We start from the raw sequence: 15,585 nt of genomic DNA on the forward strand, positions 1-15,585 counted from the left end.
TAATTTCCTGCTTTCTTTTACCTCTATTTGACAGTTGGTTCTGAGATAGAAACACAGCCAAAATTTTTTTCCTTTGGCTCTTAGACTATTCTAGCAGTGTTGTTTTCATTACTACATGCATCTATTACCTAACTGAACTGGTGTTTAACAAATTGGTGAGTTGGCCTGTGTTCATATTCTGCTACTCAGCCCAGTTATTTGTTTATTGAACTTATGGCTACATTTATTTAAATGCTGTCTGTTGACCTCATTAAATGCTCTTGGCACAGTTTGTTTTGAACTCAAGTTGCTCACAGGACATCCAAGTAAGTAAACCTTTTAGTTTCAAAAGGAAATTATCTACAGAATTTAGTGATTGCTTACTCTTTATACTTATTGGTTTGTAAATGTAATTTTCTTAAACTAGTTAAAAACACTCATATTATTCGCAGCTGTGAAAAAGAATAAAAGAATTTAAGGTTCTTCGACCTGTAGACCTGGAAATCTTTAGAACATTTTACACGTCTCTTCGCCAGGTGAGCATTCAAGGGCAAAGCAATGCATTGAAGCGAAATAATGAAAGCACATATTGAGGAAAAACAGTGAAAATGTATATTCATCCGGAATCAGTGAAGGAATCAAACCCGATACCTCTTACTCATCACTCCTTTTAATGCAGAATAGAGTCATTTATAAAAATCAGGGCTTCACTGGTGGCGCAGTGGTTGAGAGTCCGCCTGCCGATGCAGGGAACACGGGTTCGTGCCCCGGTCCGGGAAGATCCCACATGCCATGGAGCAGCTAAGCCCGTGAGCCATGGCCACTGAGCCTGCACGTCCGGAGCCTGTGCTCCGCAACGGGAGAGGCCACAGTGGTGAGAGGCCTGCGTACCGCAAAAAAAAAAAATCATACTGCAGGTTTTCCAGCATACACACAATGCATTGTGCTACAGAGGAGCATGGAGGGGAAAGAGTTCTCAGCGGACAGTCTTTATTGCCCTGACGGAAGGAAGAAAAGGACGGGACTTTCCAATTACTTTTTTGGTATCAAGTTTCCTACAGAGCTCAATTAGTTCTAATCTATATGTTCCATTTCATCAGCATTGACACTATCCTATCTAACCTACAAATGTGGAAACCTTATATTTGTAAAAATTTCAGCAGGCTTTGTTTTATTAAATTCTCATTACTATTTAGATTGCTATATATTTTTATGTCATTCCCAAACGTCCTTCTTGCTGTTTGTACCACAGAATAATAAAGATGATTGTCACAAAAGCAAGACTGTGCCTTCTAGGTTGTCAATCACCAATGGTGTTTTTGAAAAGACGTAAAATGCTGAAGGAAATGACTTAGAGTCTTATTTTTATTTTTGTTCAAAGAAAGATGGATTCAAATAAATTATTCTGCTTTTGCTTTTATATGGCCTTGATTCTTTGTATTTTAGAGTAAAAATTTTACATAAAATAACATTATAGAATTAGATTTTTTATCCTTATTTCCCAATGTGCATCATAGAGAGCTACTAAAATAAGACTCTTGCACTCACATGACTATTTACTTTCAGGCTTGAATTTTTTACTTTATTGAGTTGTGGATTCTACTTGTATATTGCTGTAGTTTAAAAAATCAGTTAGAAACCAAACAGTAGAATTAAAAAACACCACTTTATAACCCCCAAATGAAATAACTGATTCAGATAACAATTATCATTAGTCAAGACTGCTAGATAAAAGGTACCAGATAAAACTACTAAGGGTTAGGTTGCAGAAACTCTGTGAGGGAAAGGTGATCTGAGACCTAGAGAGAAGCAGGTATACAGAGTGGCACGGGTAACTCTTCAGGGTACAGTGCAGCCCAGGGAGTGGGAATGGAGCAGTCATCTGAGTCTTGTAGATCTTGAAGATGAAAGATTATGTAAATTTATGTTTACTGACATTGGCTACAGACACTCTGACCTGCCAATGCCACTCTTTAGAATTTTATTCTGGCTAAATAAAGGTAGAAACAACCTAAATATACAACAATGGGGGATTTTAAAATGACATTAGTGACATTAGGTCCATACAATGATTCACCTTGCAACTATTAAAAAAGAAGAAATATGACTATATTTTCTGACTTTAAGCTACGTCTCATGGCCTATTATTTTATACAGGAGAAAGAAATCAAAAGAATAGCATTTCTTGCAAATCAAAACTACAGTGAAGTATTACCTCACAGTGGTCAGAGTGGCCATCATCAAAAAGTCTACAAAAAATAAATGCTGGAGAGGGTGTGGAGAAAAGGGAACCCTCCTACACTGTTGGTGGGAATGTAAATTGGTGCAGCCACTATGAAGAAGTATGGAGGTTCCTTAAAAAACTAAAAATAGTTACCATATGATCCAGCAATCCCACTCTTGGTCCTATAGCTGGAGAAAACTCTAATTCTAAGAGATACATGCACCCCAGTGTTCATTGCAGCACTGTCTACAATAGCCATGACAAGGAAGCAACCTAAATGTCCATCAACAGATGAATGGATAATGAAGATGTGGTATATATATATATATATATATATATATATATATATATATATATACATACATACACACAATGGAATATTACTCAGCAATAAAAAAGAATGAAATAACACCATTTGCAGCAACATGGATGGACCTAGAGATTATCATACGAAGTGAAGACAAAGAAAGACAGAGAAGGACAAGTATCATGTGATGTTGCTTATATGTGGAATCTAAAAAGATGATACAAGTAAACTTATTTACAAAACAGAAATAGACACACAGGCATAGAAAAGAAACTTATGGTTACCAAAGGAGAAAGGGAGGGAAGGGCCAAATTAGGAGTTTTGGATTAACATATACACACTGCTATATATAAAATAGATAACCAACAAGGACCTACTGTATAGCACAGAGAACTCTACTCAATATTTTATAATAACCTATAAGGGAAAAGAATCTGAAAAAGAATATATATATATGTATAACTGAATCACTTTGCTGTACACCTGGAACTAACACAATATTGTGAATCAACTATACTTAAATTGAAGAAATAAAAATTTTAAAAAGAATAAAAAAGAAGAGCATTTTTAAAAAACATATTTCAAGTGAACCACTATATTTATACTATACCTCCCATATTTTCATAGAAGAACATGGTGAAAGAAAAATTAAGACTAAGTCTTACAACCTACCCTATCTTCTTTCCTGGTTTTCTTTCTCTTCCACCATTACATATTTTTCTGCTGGAAAAGTCTATCAGTTCCACCACATATATTTTCTTCTACATTTGGTAAAAAATTATCTAATTAGAAAAGGAATCCCTGCCCATTGTTAAATATATATATATATACACTTGGAAATGCAGAAAGCTAACCATAAGACAATTAAAATCACCTGTAGAGAGTAGATCTGAAATATTCTCATGACCAAAATAAACAAATGTAATTATGTGAGGTGATGGATGTGTTAACTAACCTTATTGTGGTAATTATTTCACAATATATACGTGTACCAAATCACCACACCTTAAAGTTATACAATGTTATATGTCAATTATGTCTCAATAAATATGGATAAAAATTTAAAATCACTTGTAATCTCACCTCCCAGAAATAAACTGTTAGCATTTTCCCAGGTTAGTTATGCATACGTTTATTCCTACTCCTTCCAGTTCCAGAAAGGATTTATGGTAGCTCATATAAATGCATAATATAACAAGATAAAATACACCCCCAAAAATAAAGGTGATAAAGAAAACAGGATGAAGGAAAAATGAGAGTTTACAAAGGCAAGGCGAAAGAAGAAATGAGGTTAATAACTAGTATGATGAATTTCCCTTCATCTGAGAGTATTGTTTTATACCACTGAGATCATGCGGCATATACAGGAGGATGTCTAAGGAGGGGCCTCTGTGCGATTTGTTAGTTGTCAGAGCCAAAGAAAGGGTGAAATCTTACTGCAGGGCTAGGAGAGAGCAGGTCAGCTTTCCCAGTCACCCAGTCACCCCAGATACATCTATCTCTCCCCTCCTTTCTCAAGTTTGAATCCCCTCCTGGAGACCACGTGTCTTCTTACTTGTAGAGCAGACCCTAACTACAATGAGCTACTGCTGCATCTCTGTGTTCTCTTTTCTAGACCCAACTCTGGGACACTTTAAAACATAGACAATTTTAAACAGCCTTTTAATAGGTAATAATACATTCACATGATTCACAAATCAAAATCCTATTAAAAGTATGCACTAAAATAATTGGTTTTTATTAGTTTTTGGTTTTGGTTTTGGGTTAGGCTATTTCTTTGTATCCCTCCAGACTTTCTTACCACAACCAAGGGAAATACAAACACATATACTTATTTTTTTCAAACTCACTTTACAATCACTTGCTATTTCTCTCACTTCTGTGTCTCTCTCACACACACAAAAACACACAGACTCAGTGCATGGTTCCACTCAAAGCAGCAAGGAATTACGGAAGGGAGAAGTGTGAAAGGATCTAGAATCCAATTAACTTTTGCTGTCACTGGTGTGTAACACTGGATGACTCACTGCTTTTTTAGTAAATGGGGATGAAAATCTTATAAATTAATCAAGATTTCCAAGGGAAATGATGAACCAACCCAGATGTTCACCTAATTAACAAATTAATCTTTAAAAACCAGCCTAAAGTTCTTTCCTTATTACGAAACATAATCTTGGCTGTTGTTAATTAAAATGTTTAACTTCATATTACTGCTTCTACCTTGGAATAGATTCATATTCCTCCTGCTTATTATTTTGAAAGAGTATATCCTACTGATAGACTTTTAAGCAAAAATTAAAATACTTATGAATAAAAGTTTTCCTTGTTTTTTGACATTTGTGCACTTCCATATTAATAAGACAATTTCAGTTAAAATAAACTGCAAAATACACTCTAAGACGATTTATGTGATCCCTCAGTTTTATAAGATCATGCACCTTATAAGGTTCTGTTTAATAAAATTGAATGATAGCATAGTACATGGCATATAGGTAGCTATTTTACTATGTTATTAAAGATTTAACTTATTTTTAGAAAGTTTTAATTTTCTGCTTCTGTATGCTTCTACTTCTGTGCATCCCTGTGAACTTCTCTGTCATTCTTACATATTCCTCTAAAGTTCATGTTCATATACATATGAATGTGTATGTTTTAGTTTCATAAGGCAGTAAGAAAGCAGAGATTCCTTTCTCGTGAGTAGGCAGAAATCAGACACAGCACTTGGATTTAACACTGGTACTCTCCTTCCTTCTCATCTGCCAGGTACACTTTTTACTGGAATTACCGTGTTAACCTTGAAGTTTACAAATACTTTTACATCCACTACCCCCACTGATCTTCACAAGAACCTTGTGGGCTAGAACAAGCATGCCTGCTTTACAGATGAAGGAACAAATACACAGGAAATTAAAAGATTTGCTCAAGTCCCTTATATAAAATGTATTTGTACATAACCTACACAATCATCTCCTATACTTTAAATCATCTTTAGATTAGTTATAACACCTAACACAATGTAAATGCTATGCAAATAGTTGTAAACACAATGTTAGTGCTATGTAACTAGTTGCCTGCACGGCAAATTCAAGTTTTGCTTTGGGGAAATTTCTGGAATTTTTTTCTGGTGTCTTCAATCTCTGGTTGAATCCATGGATGCAGAACCCACAGATATGGAGGGCTGACTATATTTATTTGGCTTTTGTTTGTGTCTTAGAACTTTCTTGTTTGAATATGCTCCTGGGGAAGATGACAGCTCTATTGCTCACCACACAATGGGGCATAAACTGGCAGATGGTTCCTGTAGCAGAAGTCCACTTTAGGTTGTTGGCAGAGGCTTTCTGAAGCTTCAGAGCAGTCAGTTGCTTAAGTTCTACAAAAACCAGTTGTCTGAAGAGGTGGGGACTTCAGAGACCATGCCCCCATGGCAGCCAGCTCTTCTGAGTGTCCCATATGGCATCCGTCCCATTATATGCACTTTAGAACACAGACAATAAATGGTTTTTGAATTGTAATGAATTGCACTACCTATGCTTTGTATATTTAATGAAGACACCAGGGATAGGAGGCAAATAAATTACTGTTTCCAATAGTCTTCCAGTTCTCTGAGATTGACTCTCAGGGCACTTGATAATTTTGGGAGCCATTTTTCCTTGCTTCCTGGACTTGGATGCCTGTTTCTTTTCCCAGGTTAGGGACGTTTTCAGCTACTATCACTTCAAATAAGTTCTCTGCCCCCTTTTCTCTCTCTTCTCCTTCTGGAACTCCTATAATGCTTGATGTTATTCTAGAGGTCTCTTAAACTGTCCTCATTTTTTAAAATTCTTTTTTCTTTTTTTTTTTTTTTTTTGTTCAACCTGGGTGATTTCCACTATCTATAAGTCTTCCAGTTCACTGATCCACTTCTCTGTATCACCTAATCTACAGTTGATTGCTTATAGTTTTTTTTTTCTGTATTCTTCAGTTCGGTTTAGATTTTCTTCATATTTTCTAATTCTGTTAAAATTCTCAGTATGTTCATCCAGTCTCCTCCCAAGTTCATTGAGCATCTTTATGATCATTACCTTGAACTCTTTGTCAGATAGTTTGCTTATCTCCACTTCTCTCAGTTATTCTTCTGGGGTTTTATTTTGCTTCTTCATTTGGAACATACTCATTTTGCCTAATTCTCTGTGTTCATTTATATGTATTAGGTAGTTCAGTTACATTTCCTGATCTTGGAGAAGTGGTCTTTTGTAAGAAACATCCTATGGGGCCCAGCAGCACACTCCCCTCTGGTCACCAGAGCTATATGCCCTAGGAGTGCTGTGCCCCCTATGTGGGCTGCATGAGCTCTTCAGTGTAATAGAGACAACTACTGTGGGCACGCTGGGGACAGGGCTGGTCCCTGGCCCGGTGGCCTGTGAGGTCCCGCCCTGTGCAGTGGCTGTGGGCCCACTGGAGGGCAGGGTAGGCTTTCGGTGCATTTTGCTGTGCAGCCAGGTAGCATGCAGCTACTTTGGGCAGCTGGTGAGTGGGGCAAGTCCCCAGCACCTATAAGATAGAGGGAGGATTCCAAAATGGTGCTTGCCACTGCAGGTGTCATCACAGTAGAACGAGCTCTCAAAAATGGCTGCCACCAGTGATTCTGTCCCCCAAAGGAGTCCTACTTACTTCCTGCCTCTTTGGAAGTTTCTCCAGGATCAACGTGGGTCTGACCCAGGTTACTTTCAAACTAATGCTGCTGTACTAGGACTCAGAGCATGTGAGATTTTGTGCGTGCCCTTTAAGAATGGAGTCTTTGTTTCCTACAGCCCTCAGCTCTCCTGAACATAAGCCCCACTGTTTTTCAAAACGAGACATTCTGGGAGCTCATCTTCCCAGTTCAGGACCCCTGGGATGGGGAACCCACTGTAGGGCTTGGACCCCCACTCCTTGGGGAGGACCTTTGTGATTGTGATATTCCTCCTGTTGTGGGTCACTTACCTGGGGATGTGAGTCTTGACTATATCCCATCTCGGCCCCTCCTACTCCTTGTTGTGACTCCTTCTTTATATCTTTAGTTGTTTAGTTGTGGAAAATAGTTTCTGCCAGTATTCATGTTTTTCTCATATTGCTCTGTCAGTAGTTGTAATTTTGGTGTACCTGTGAGAGGAGGTGATTTAGGGTCTTCCTACTCTGCCATCTTGGGGAAGCTCTTGAAATAATTTTAAATAAATAAAATAACTTTTTTAGTTATTAGGTTATAAATGTAGAAATGTTAAATGTTATTTAAAAATACTAGTGTATATATCCATACAAAACCAAACAATGTTTTTTTGCCCAGTCCTGGTTGTCTAATCTGTAATGTGAGAGGGATGACCAAAAAAGCTCTTTAATTTCCTTAAGTTCCATGACTTATCATTTTATTAATTACTACAAAATCTATATCTGCTTAGCAGACATATTGAAAGGTCAAAATTTTTTAACCAAGCTGCTGCCTTTGCTAAAATAACTGAAAGAGGAGCTAGTCATAAAGGGTTTGTTTTCTCATCTAAGAGCTCAGCATGGCACCTCACTTGTACTCTTACGATTTTTATGCAGTACTACTTAGTGTAAGCACCAATAAGTGATTACACACAGTGTACTGTGATGTCAGTGAACTGTCCACAATTTTTCCAGTCATTATTTTTGAATTTTTTTCTTTCTCAAGTTATATGTTTAAAGGAAGGGAAGAAGAAACCAGCCTAAACACCAATTCACAGAGTATCAGTTAAATACTAGTTACATTGAGTTAGGGCACTATGTAACTATTAAAAAGTAAGTGATAATAACATGAGGGAAAATTCTTCACATATTATTAGCTGCAAAACAATATGTCACAGGTCAGTTTTATGGTATGATTCCTTATGTAGATAAAAAATTTTATATAAAGAAAATATTCAGGGCTTCCCTGGTGGCACTGTGGTTAAGAATCCACCTGCCAATGCAGGGTACGTGGGTTCGATCCCTGGTCCGGGAGGACCCCACATGCCATGGAGCAACTAAGCACGTGAGCCACAACTACTGAGCCTGCACTCTAGAGTCTGCGAGCCACAACTACTGAGCCCACCTGCCACAACTACTGAAGCCCGTGCGCCCATAGCCCGTGCTCCGCAACAAGAGAAGCCACGACAATGAGAAACCCACGCACTGCAATGAAGAGCAACCCCTGCTCACCGCAACTGGAGAGAGCCCGCACACAGCAACGAAGATCCAAAACAGCCAAAAATAAAAACAAACTAATTAATTAATTTTTATTTTTTTTTTTTGCGGTACACGGGCCTCTCACTGCTGTGGCCTCCCCCGTTGCGGAGCACAGGCTCCGGACGCGCAGGCTCAGCGGCCATGGCTCACAAGCCCAGCCGCTCCGCGGCATGTGGGATCTTCCCGGAGTGGGGCACGAACCCGTGTCCCCTGCATCTGCAGGCGGACTCTCAACCACTGCGCCACCAGGGAAGCCCCTTAATTAATTTTTTTTAAAGAAAATATTCAGTAAGAAATATACTGAAGTGTCAATGGTAGCAACCTCTGGAAAGAAGAAAAGAGTAGTAGGTAGAAAGGCTTGCATTTTTTCTTTTTCACTTTACAGAAAACTTATAAACATATTTCTTTTTCACTTTACAGAAAACATATATCCCTGCTTGATATATGTTTACAATTTTAAAGTGGCAAAAAGCATTTAATAAGGAGAACCTAACATTTTAATCACACATCTGCCTGAAATTCCATTTGTTTGACAGTGTTCTGTCCTCTTCATTTACACTTTTTTCTTTTCATTTTCCTTGTCCCTTTCCTCCTGATGTTGCTTCTTTTTTTCTGCTTTCATTTCTCCTTGTTGCATTTCATGTCCTTCTGCCTTTAATTTCCTTTCTCCCTTCCCCCAAGCTGGATCCCTGAAAGGTAAAAATCACAGAGTGTGAACAGGTGACATTTGTAATGGGGAGTGGCTCTGAGTATGGCCCAGGGCTCCCCAAATAGAGGATTTGGGACTAACTGTGTGATTCTGGCCACTTGAGAAGAACTGTGGCCAAGATGGAAGGACATCAAGATTCAGAGCCTGGCAACGGAGATATTTAAAACAAAATTATATTGATGAAACCTAGAACTTTCTTTATCAGAATATGTAGATTTGACTGTAATGGCCTGCCTGCTTCTCCAGCTGGGTTGTAAAAGAAAGAAGAAGGGTGAAACCTGGAGTGAAGGAGCCTCATCACCAAAAACAGACAGAGCTGTTTGTTACCATGGCAACTTCCAGGTTAGTCAGAATGGTGAGTGAAAGATATTACATATTTGGCGTCTTGCTTCTTATGGCTAAAAGTCTATGTCATTGAATTGAATTGAACTGAATTGAAATTGAACTGAAGCACGTTGCTTTGGAACACAAAAGACTAACCTGAGGCAGAGGCCTTTCATGGATTCCCTTAATTTATTGTTCAATGTATTGTGCAATATATACCAACCTCTGCCAGGCATTTAAAATATATTCTCCCTATGTCTCAGAATAATTATATAAAGCACTATCCCTACTTTATAGATGAAGAAACTGAGGTTCAGAGAAGTTGGGTCATCTCTCCAGTGTCATCAACTAATGAGTTAATGTCTGTGTCACCTCTAGCTACCTCCTGGCCCAGTCCAGCAAAGACTGCTTTGTGAAATTATATGGAAGGCTTCATGAGGCCATGTGTTTATTTACAATGTCCCCAGCTAATGCCTTTAAGTGCTAAGACAATTTAACTGGAGTTAAATAGCAGTAGAACATAGACTATTTAAGTTGTTTAGTGTTCAGGTGGCTTCTCCTTTACAGATAAAAAGTAGAAAAAAATGGAGAATTTTTTTAAAGCAGAATCAACAAGCTATAATCAAAAGGAGTATGTATCTCTCAATATGTGTGTATATAATATATACTCATATGTACATATAAATATATTTTTTATATATAGAAACATCTTTATACATATTCATATATATTCAGGCAATGTTTCCATTTCCAAACTTCTTTATCTGCAGAGAGATAAGGATAAGGTAATGGTCCTGACATTTCTAGAATTGGGTACCCAGAATTTCAACTCATATCCCTGATACCAAGCTGCTCCCAGAGTGTTGTTAGTGTAACTTTTATTTATATAAAAACAAGAAGGTCCAGATGAAGGCAGGGTGTGTGTGTGTGTGTGTGTGTGTGTGTTTATGTCTGTGTGTCTGTGTTTAAAGTGGCTCTGAAAGTTCTCTGAAGTTGTGGGTACTTGTTTAAACTAGTGTAAGCTAGTTTTAATGAGTAGACTCAATTCTCATGTCCTCTGCATCTGATGCGTTTTTATTGTGAGCGACAAATAGTAAGGTTAGCATTTTGTGGCATATCGTTATAAAGGCACTAAGATATATGTTTCCCATCACTTCTCTCCCCTTCCTATCTCCCAACCATAAATTGGGGGTGATGAAAACATTTTCTACTGTCATTGCTGAAGGGAGTTACAGAGGGAAAGCCAACTCCCACATTTTCATTTCAAGCTAAGTCAAGGCCAGAAGTATTTAATGTATGTATGTTTCATCTGGATCAGCAGGGGCCATTTGGTCTTCTAAGAAAATCAGGCGCCTGCAAGCCTGTTTTCTTCTCAGTCACTGGCCTGTTGAAATGTAGAAGTGCTAAGTAAGAAGTCACATGAACAACTCCCACTAAGTGTAAACAGTGAACAGTGGGAGCACGCAAAACCATCTCTAGTAGGATGCATCAGTTTGGCATTCATATATATTTTGTTTAAAACACAATTTTCACACTGCAAACTTAGAAAGTCACCATACAGCTTAGCAAATTAAGTATGTCGCATAAACTCACATCCAGATTGTTACAATGTTTATCTTTATGATCAGATCATGGGAGAACTCTTTGCTTTTCTGACTCATGACTATATGTTTTCTTATTGGAAAAAACAAAAGTTATAGAAGCAGAAGAATGAAAGCTTCTGCATAAAACAATTGGTATTTTTACAAATAGTTAGCAAATGGCACGGTGAAGTATACTCCACAGTCTAGAAGAGAAGATAAATGCAAATAGGTCTTGCACTGTTACACAGTCTCAAATATGACAGTTAATACTAAAAGTATAAGATTAGAATGTTCAGCCAAGTTGATTTATAGATAAGTTAAGAACAGGAAGGATTATTTTTCTAGAATTGTTTATAGCTTGTCTATGGCTGAGATGTCCATTCAAAATCCCTTCCAACCTGGGATTCTGGAAGTGGTTCCATTCCCTGATCTTTTAGTGCCACCTATGGTTCCAAATTAGAAAGTGTTAGATTAAAGTATAAAATCTGTGTATTTTGAACAGTAATCTGTTTTTAAATTACCGTATTTATCATTCTGTTATGTTTTGCCGTTTGGGTTTGACTAAATGAACGGAATATCTTTCTGGAGGGCAAATCTCCTAATATGCAATAGGAGATTTTAAAATGTTTAGACTCTTTAACCCAGTAATCCATGTTTAAGAAATGATGAGGGACAAAGACACATGTATAAGAATATTTATTACAGTAGTATTTAAAATAAGTTAATGTTCAAATGATTATAATACATGTATGAGTTGGAATATGATGCAACCATTTAAAAAATGTCAAAAAGAGAAAATCACCTTCAGTTGTAATTTCTATAATTTTTATCCTTATAGAAAGATTTCAGGTCTTTTAGAAACTGTCAAGACCCTAAAGAGATAATAAACTACAGTATGCAATAGCACACCAAAAAATAAAATCCATAACCCACAAAACTAAACAGCTGTGTGCCTAGAAAACAGAATTTATACATGTGCTGATTGTTGTCTTTTGCATATGTACCAGTCAAGATAAGTGAGACAAAGTCCCTACTTTGCAGAGAAAACAGAAGTCACCAGATGGAAACTCCTTCATTTTTCTAAAATAAAAAATACAAGGGCTTCCCTGGTGGCGCAGTGATTGAGAGTCCGCCTGCCGATGCAGGGGACACGGGTTCGTGCCCCTGTCCAGGAAGATGCCACATGCTGCGGAGCGGCTGGGCCCGTGAGCCATGGCCACTGAGCCTGCGCGTACGGAGCCTGCGCTCCACAGCGGGAGAGGCCACAACAGTGAGAGGCCCGCGTACCACAAAAATAAAAAATAAAAAATAAAAAAAATACACACCTCCTTTGTACTTCCATCCTGGTCTGCATTTCTCTAATTATCATAGAGGGAACTAACCTCTTTACCTCTAGATGCTTTGGCATCTACCCCCTGTTACCTACTCAAGAACTTTACACCATCCATTATCCTTTTCTTCTCTTCTGTATATTCAGTCTTTCCTATCAGTGGAATGTGTTCCACCAGCTTTAAAATATACTCATGTCTGATATCCAAACTAATAATAAGAATTCTTCACTCAAACCCACATCCTCTATGCCCTCACTTCTGACAACATATACTCCTATCTCTATCTCTCACTTCACAGTCAAGCTTCTTAATTTCTATATTTGTTATTACAATTTTCATACCTCCTGCTCAGGCTTAAACTCACTCTAGTCTGGTATGTGCCCTCATTCCATTAAAACAGCTCTCTGTAAAATCACTAATGACCTCCAGATTACTAAACATGGACTTTTTTCGGTATTCTTTGTAGTGTCGCAACAGTAGTCAACACTCTTGACCAACACCTCCTTCCTGAAACACTCATTACTCTTGGCTTCCCGCCCCCCCCACTTCTCTAGACACTTCTCTGTTTCTTCCAGTGCTCATCCTCCTCTTCTTGGCCATTGAATATCATAGCTCAGTCTTTGACCCTCTTCTCACTCTTTAATCTCTTCCTAGGAAATTCTTTATAGCTATGATTTAAATTACCACCTATATCCAAATGATTCACAAACCCTAATTTCTGGCCCAGTACTTTCTTCTGAGCTCCAGGAACACATGTAAAAAATATATATTTCTTCACTTCTTAAAGATCTCTAAGGTGGGCTTCCCTGGTGGCGCAGTGGTTGAGAGTCTGCCTGCCAATGCAGGGGACATGGGTTCGTGCCCCAGTCCAGGAGGATCCCAGATGCCGCGGAGAGGCTGGGCCTGTGAGCCATGGCCACTGAGCCTGCGCGTCCGGAGCCTGTGCTCCGCAACGGGAGAGGCCACAACAGTGAGAGGCCCGCATATCGCAAAAAAAAAAAAAAAAAAAAGATCTCTAAGGTATCTCAATCTCTATTTAACCAAAACCTAACTCATGATTTTTCCTTCCAAACTTACTCTTTCAGTGTCCTCTTTCATCTCTATAAATGGCCCACCACCAATCTTGTTATACACAGCAAATGCTAAAAGTCATCCTTGATGTTTCCCTCTCCTTCATCATGAGCATTTAATCCATCTCCAAGCTCTTTCACTTCTACTTCCTACCTCTTAAATCCATCTTGTCTCCATCTCCACCACCATGTTAATCCGGGTCACCATTATCTCTTGTCTGCATTACTGCAATAATGTCTTATTAGTTTTAATAGTCTCAATAGTTTTCTTTCTTTTTACCCAACGTGTATACCATTGATTTAATTTTTTGTCTAAATTCACTAGCTAGTACTTCCATGCAGTTTGAGATAGGAGTGGTAAGGACATCTTTGCCTTGTTCTTAATCTTAGAGGAAAAGCATCTGGTTTCTTACCATTAAGTGTGGTATTAGCTCTAGGTTTTTTGTAGATGTTCTTTATCAAGCAGAGAAATTTCTCCACTACTCCTAGTTTGCTGAGAGTTTTTATTATGAATAGGTGTTGGATTTTGCCAATTACCTTTACTCAGTTGACAGGATCGTATTATTATTTTTTCTCTAGCCCATTGATGTGGTGGATTGCATTAATTTTCAAATGTTGAAACAACCTTCCATAACTGGAATATACCTTACTTGGTTGTGATGTATAATTCTTTTTAAAGACTGTTGGATTTTAATTGCTAATACCTTTTTGAGGATTTTTGCGTCTGTGTTCATGAAAGATATTGGTTTGTAATTTTCCTTTCTTTTGTCTTAGTCAAGTTTTGGTATTAGGGAATTGCTAACCTCACAGAGTGAGTCAGGATTTGTTCCCTCAGCTTCTGTTTTCTGGAAAAGATTAGACACAACTAGTATTGTTTACTTTTTAAATGTCTGATAGAAATCACCTGTGAAACCATCTAAGCATGTACTTTCTTTTTTGGAAGGTTATTAATTATTGATTTGATATCTTAAAAATATAGGCCTATTCATATTATCTATTTCTCCTTGTATGAATTTTAATAATTTGTATATTGCAAGGAAGTGGTCTATTTCATCAAAGATAACAAATTTGTGATCATAGGGTTGTTTGTGGTATTCCTCTTTTATCTTTTTTAATGTCAGTGGGATAAGTAGTAATGTCCTCTCTTTCATTTCTGATATTATCAATTTATGTTTCTTCCCTTTATTAGTCTGTATTATGGGTTGAATTGTGCCCCCTCCCAAAATTCATATGTTGAATCCTGACTCCTAGTAATTCCTAATACCTAGGAATGTGACCTCTTTGGGAAATAGAGTCATTGCAGATGTAATTAGTTATGATTAGGTAATACCGGAGTTGGGTGGGCCTCTAATCCAATGACCGGTGTCCTTGTAAAAAGAACACCATGTGAAGATACAGAGACACATACAGGGAAGACTATGTGAAGACACAAGGGAACACTATGTACAAGCCAAGAAGTGACTTAGGCCACCAGAAGCTAGAAGAGAGGCATGAAACAGACTTTCCTTCACAGCCCTCAAAAGAAACCAACTATCTCAGCACCTTGGTTTTTGACTTCTGCCTGCAGAACTGTGAGACAATAAATTTCTTTTGTTTAATCCACCCAGTCTGTGGTAATTTCAGTAGCCTTAGAAAATTAATATACTGAGCTCTTGGAATGCATGAACTGTAGGTTTCAGAGGGTTTAAATTCCTCTAATGTTCTTGGTTTTGCATCCTCTGTAAATAGAATCTATATTTTTAAGCTCTTTTAACTATAATCCACTGTGACTAACCTGGAGCCCTGTTGATGTGGTGCTAAGGTGGGGGAGAGGGAAAGCATTCTATAATCCTATGATTAAATATCAGTTTTTTAGTG

The 15,585-nt window shown here is 37.8% G+C and overlaps 1 protein-coding gene across 3 annotated transcripts in view; it reads left to right on the top strand.

The window, feature by feature from the left end:
• Positions 1 to 15,585, top strand: part of HEPACAM2 (HEPACAM family member 2) — a gene marked incomplete at both ends in the record, with an annotated part of 75,823 nt that overhangs the window by 33,232 nt on the left and 27,006 nt on the right. Inside the window, one exon of one of the 3 annotated variants that reach the window (XM_081243500.1) lies at positions 9,667 to 9,762. In XM_081243500.1, the coding sequence (XP_081099626.1) occupies positions 9,667 to 9,762 (96 nt within the window). Of the gene's footprint in view, positions 1 to 431; positions 1,324 to 9,666; positions 9,763 to 15,585 lie in introns of those variants that run through there. The other 2 variants (XM_081243501.1, XM_081243503.1) reach the window with 2 other exon arrangements.

Source organism: Mesoplodon bidens (genome assembly GCF_964165515.1).
Source record: "Mesoplodon bidens genome assembly, chromosome: 9".
NCBI classification, from domain to species: Eukaryota; Metazoa; Chordata; class Mammalia; order Artiodactyla; family Ziphiidae; genus Mesoplodon; species Mesoplodon bidens.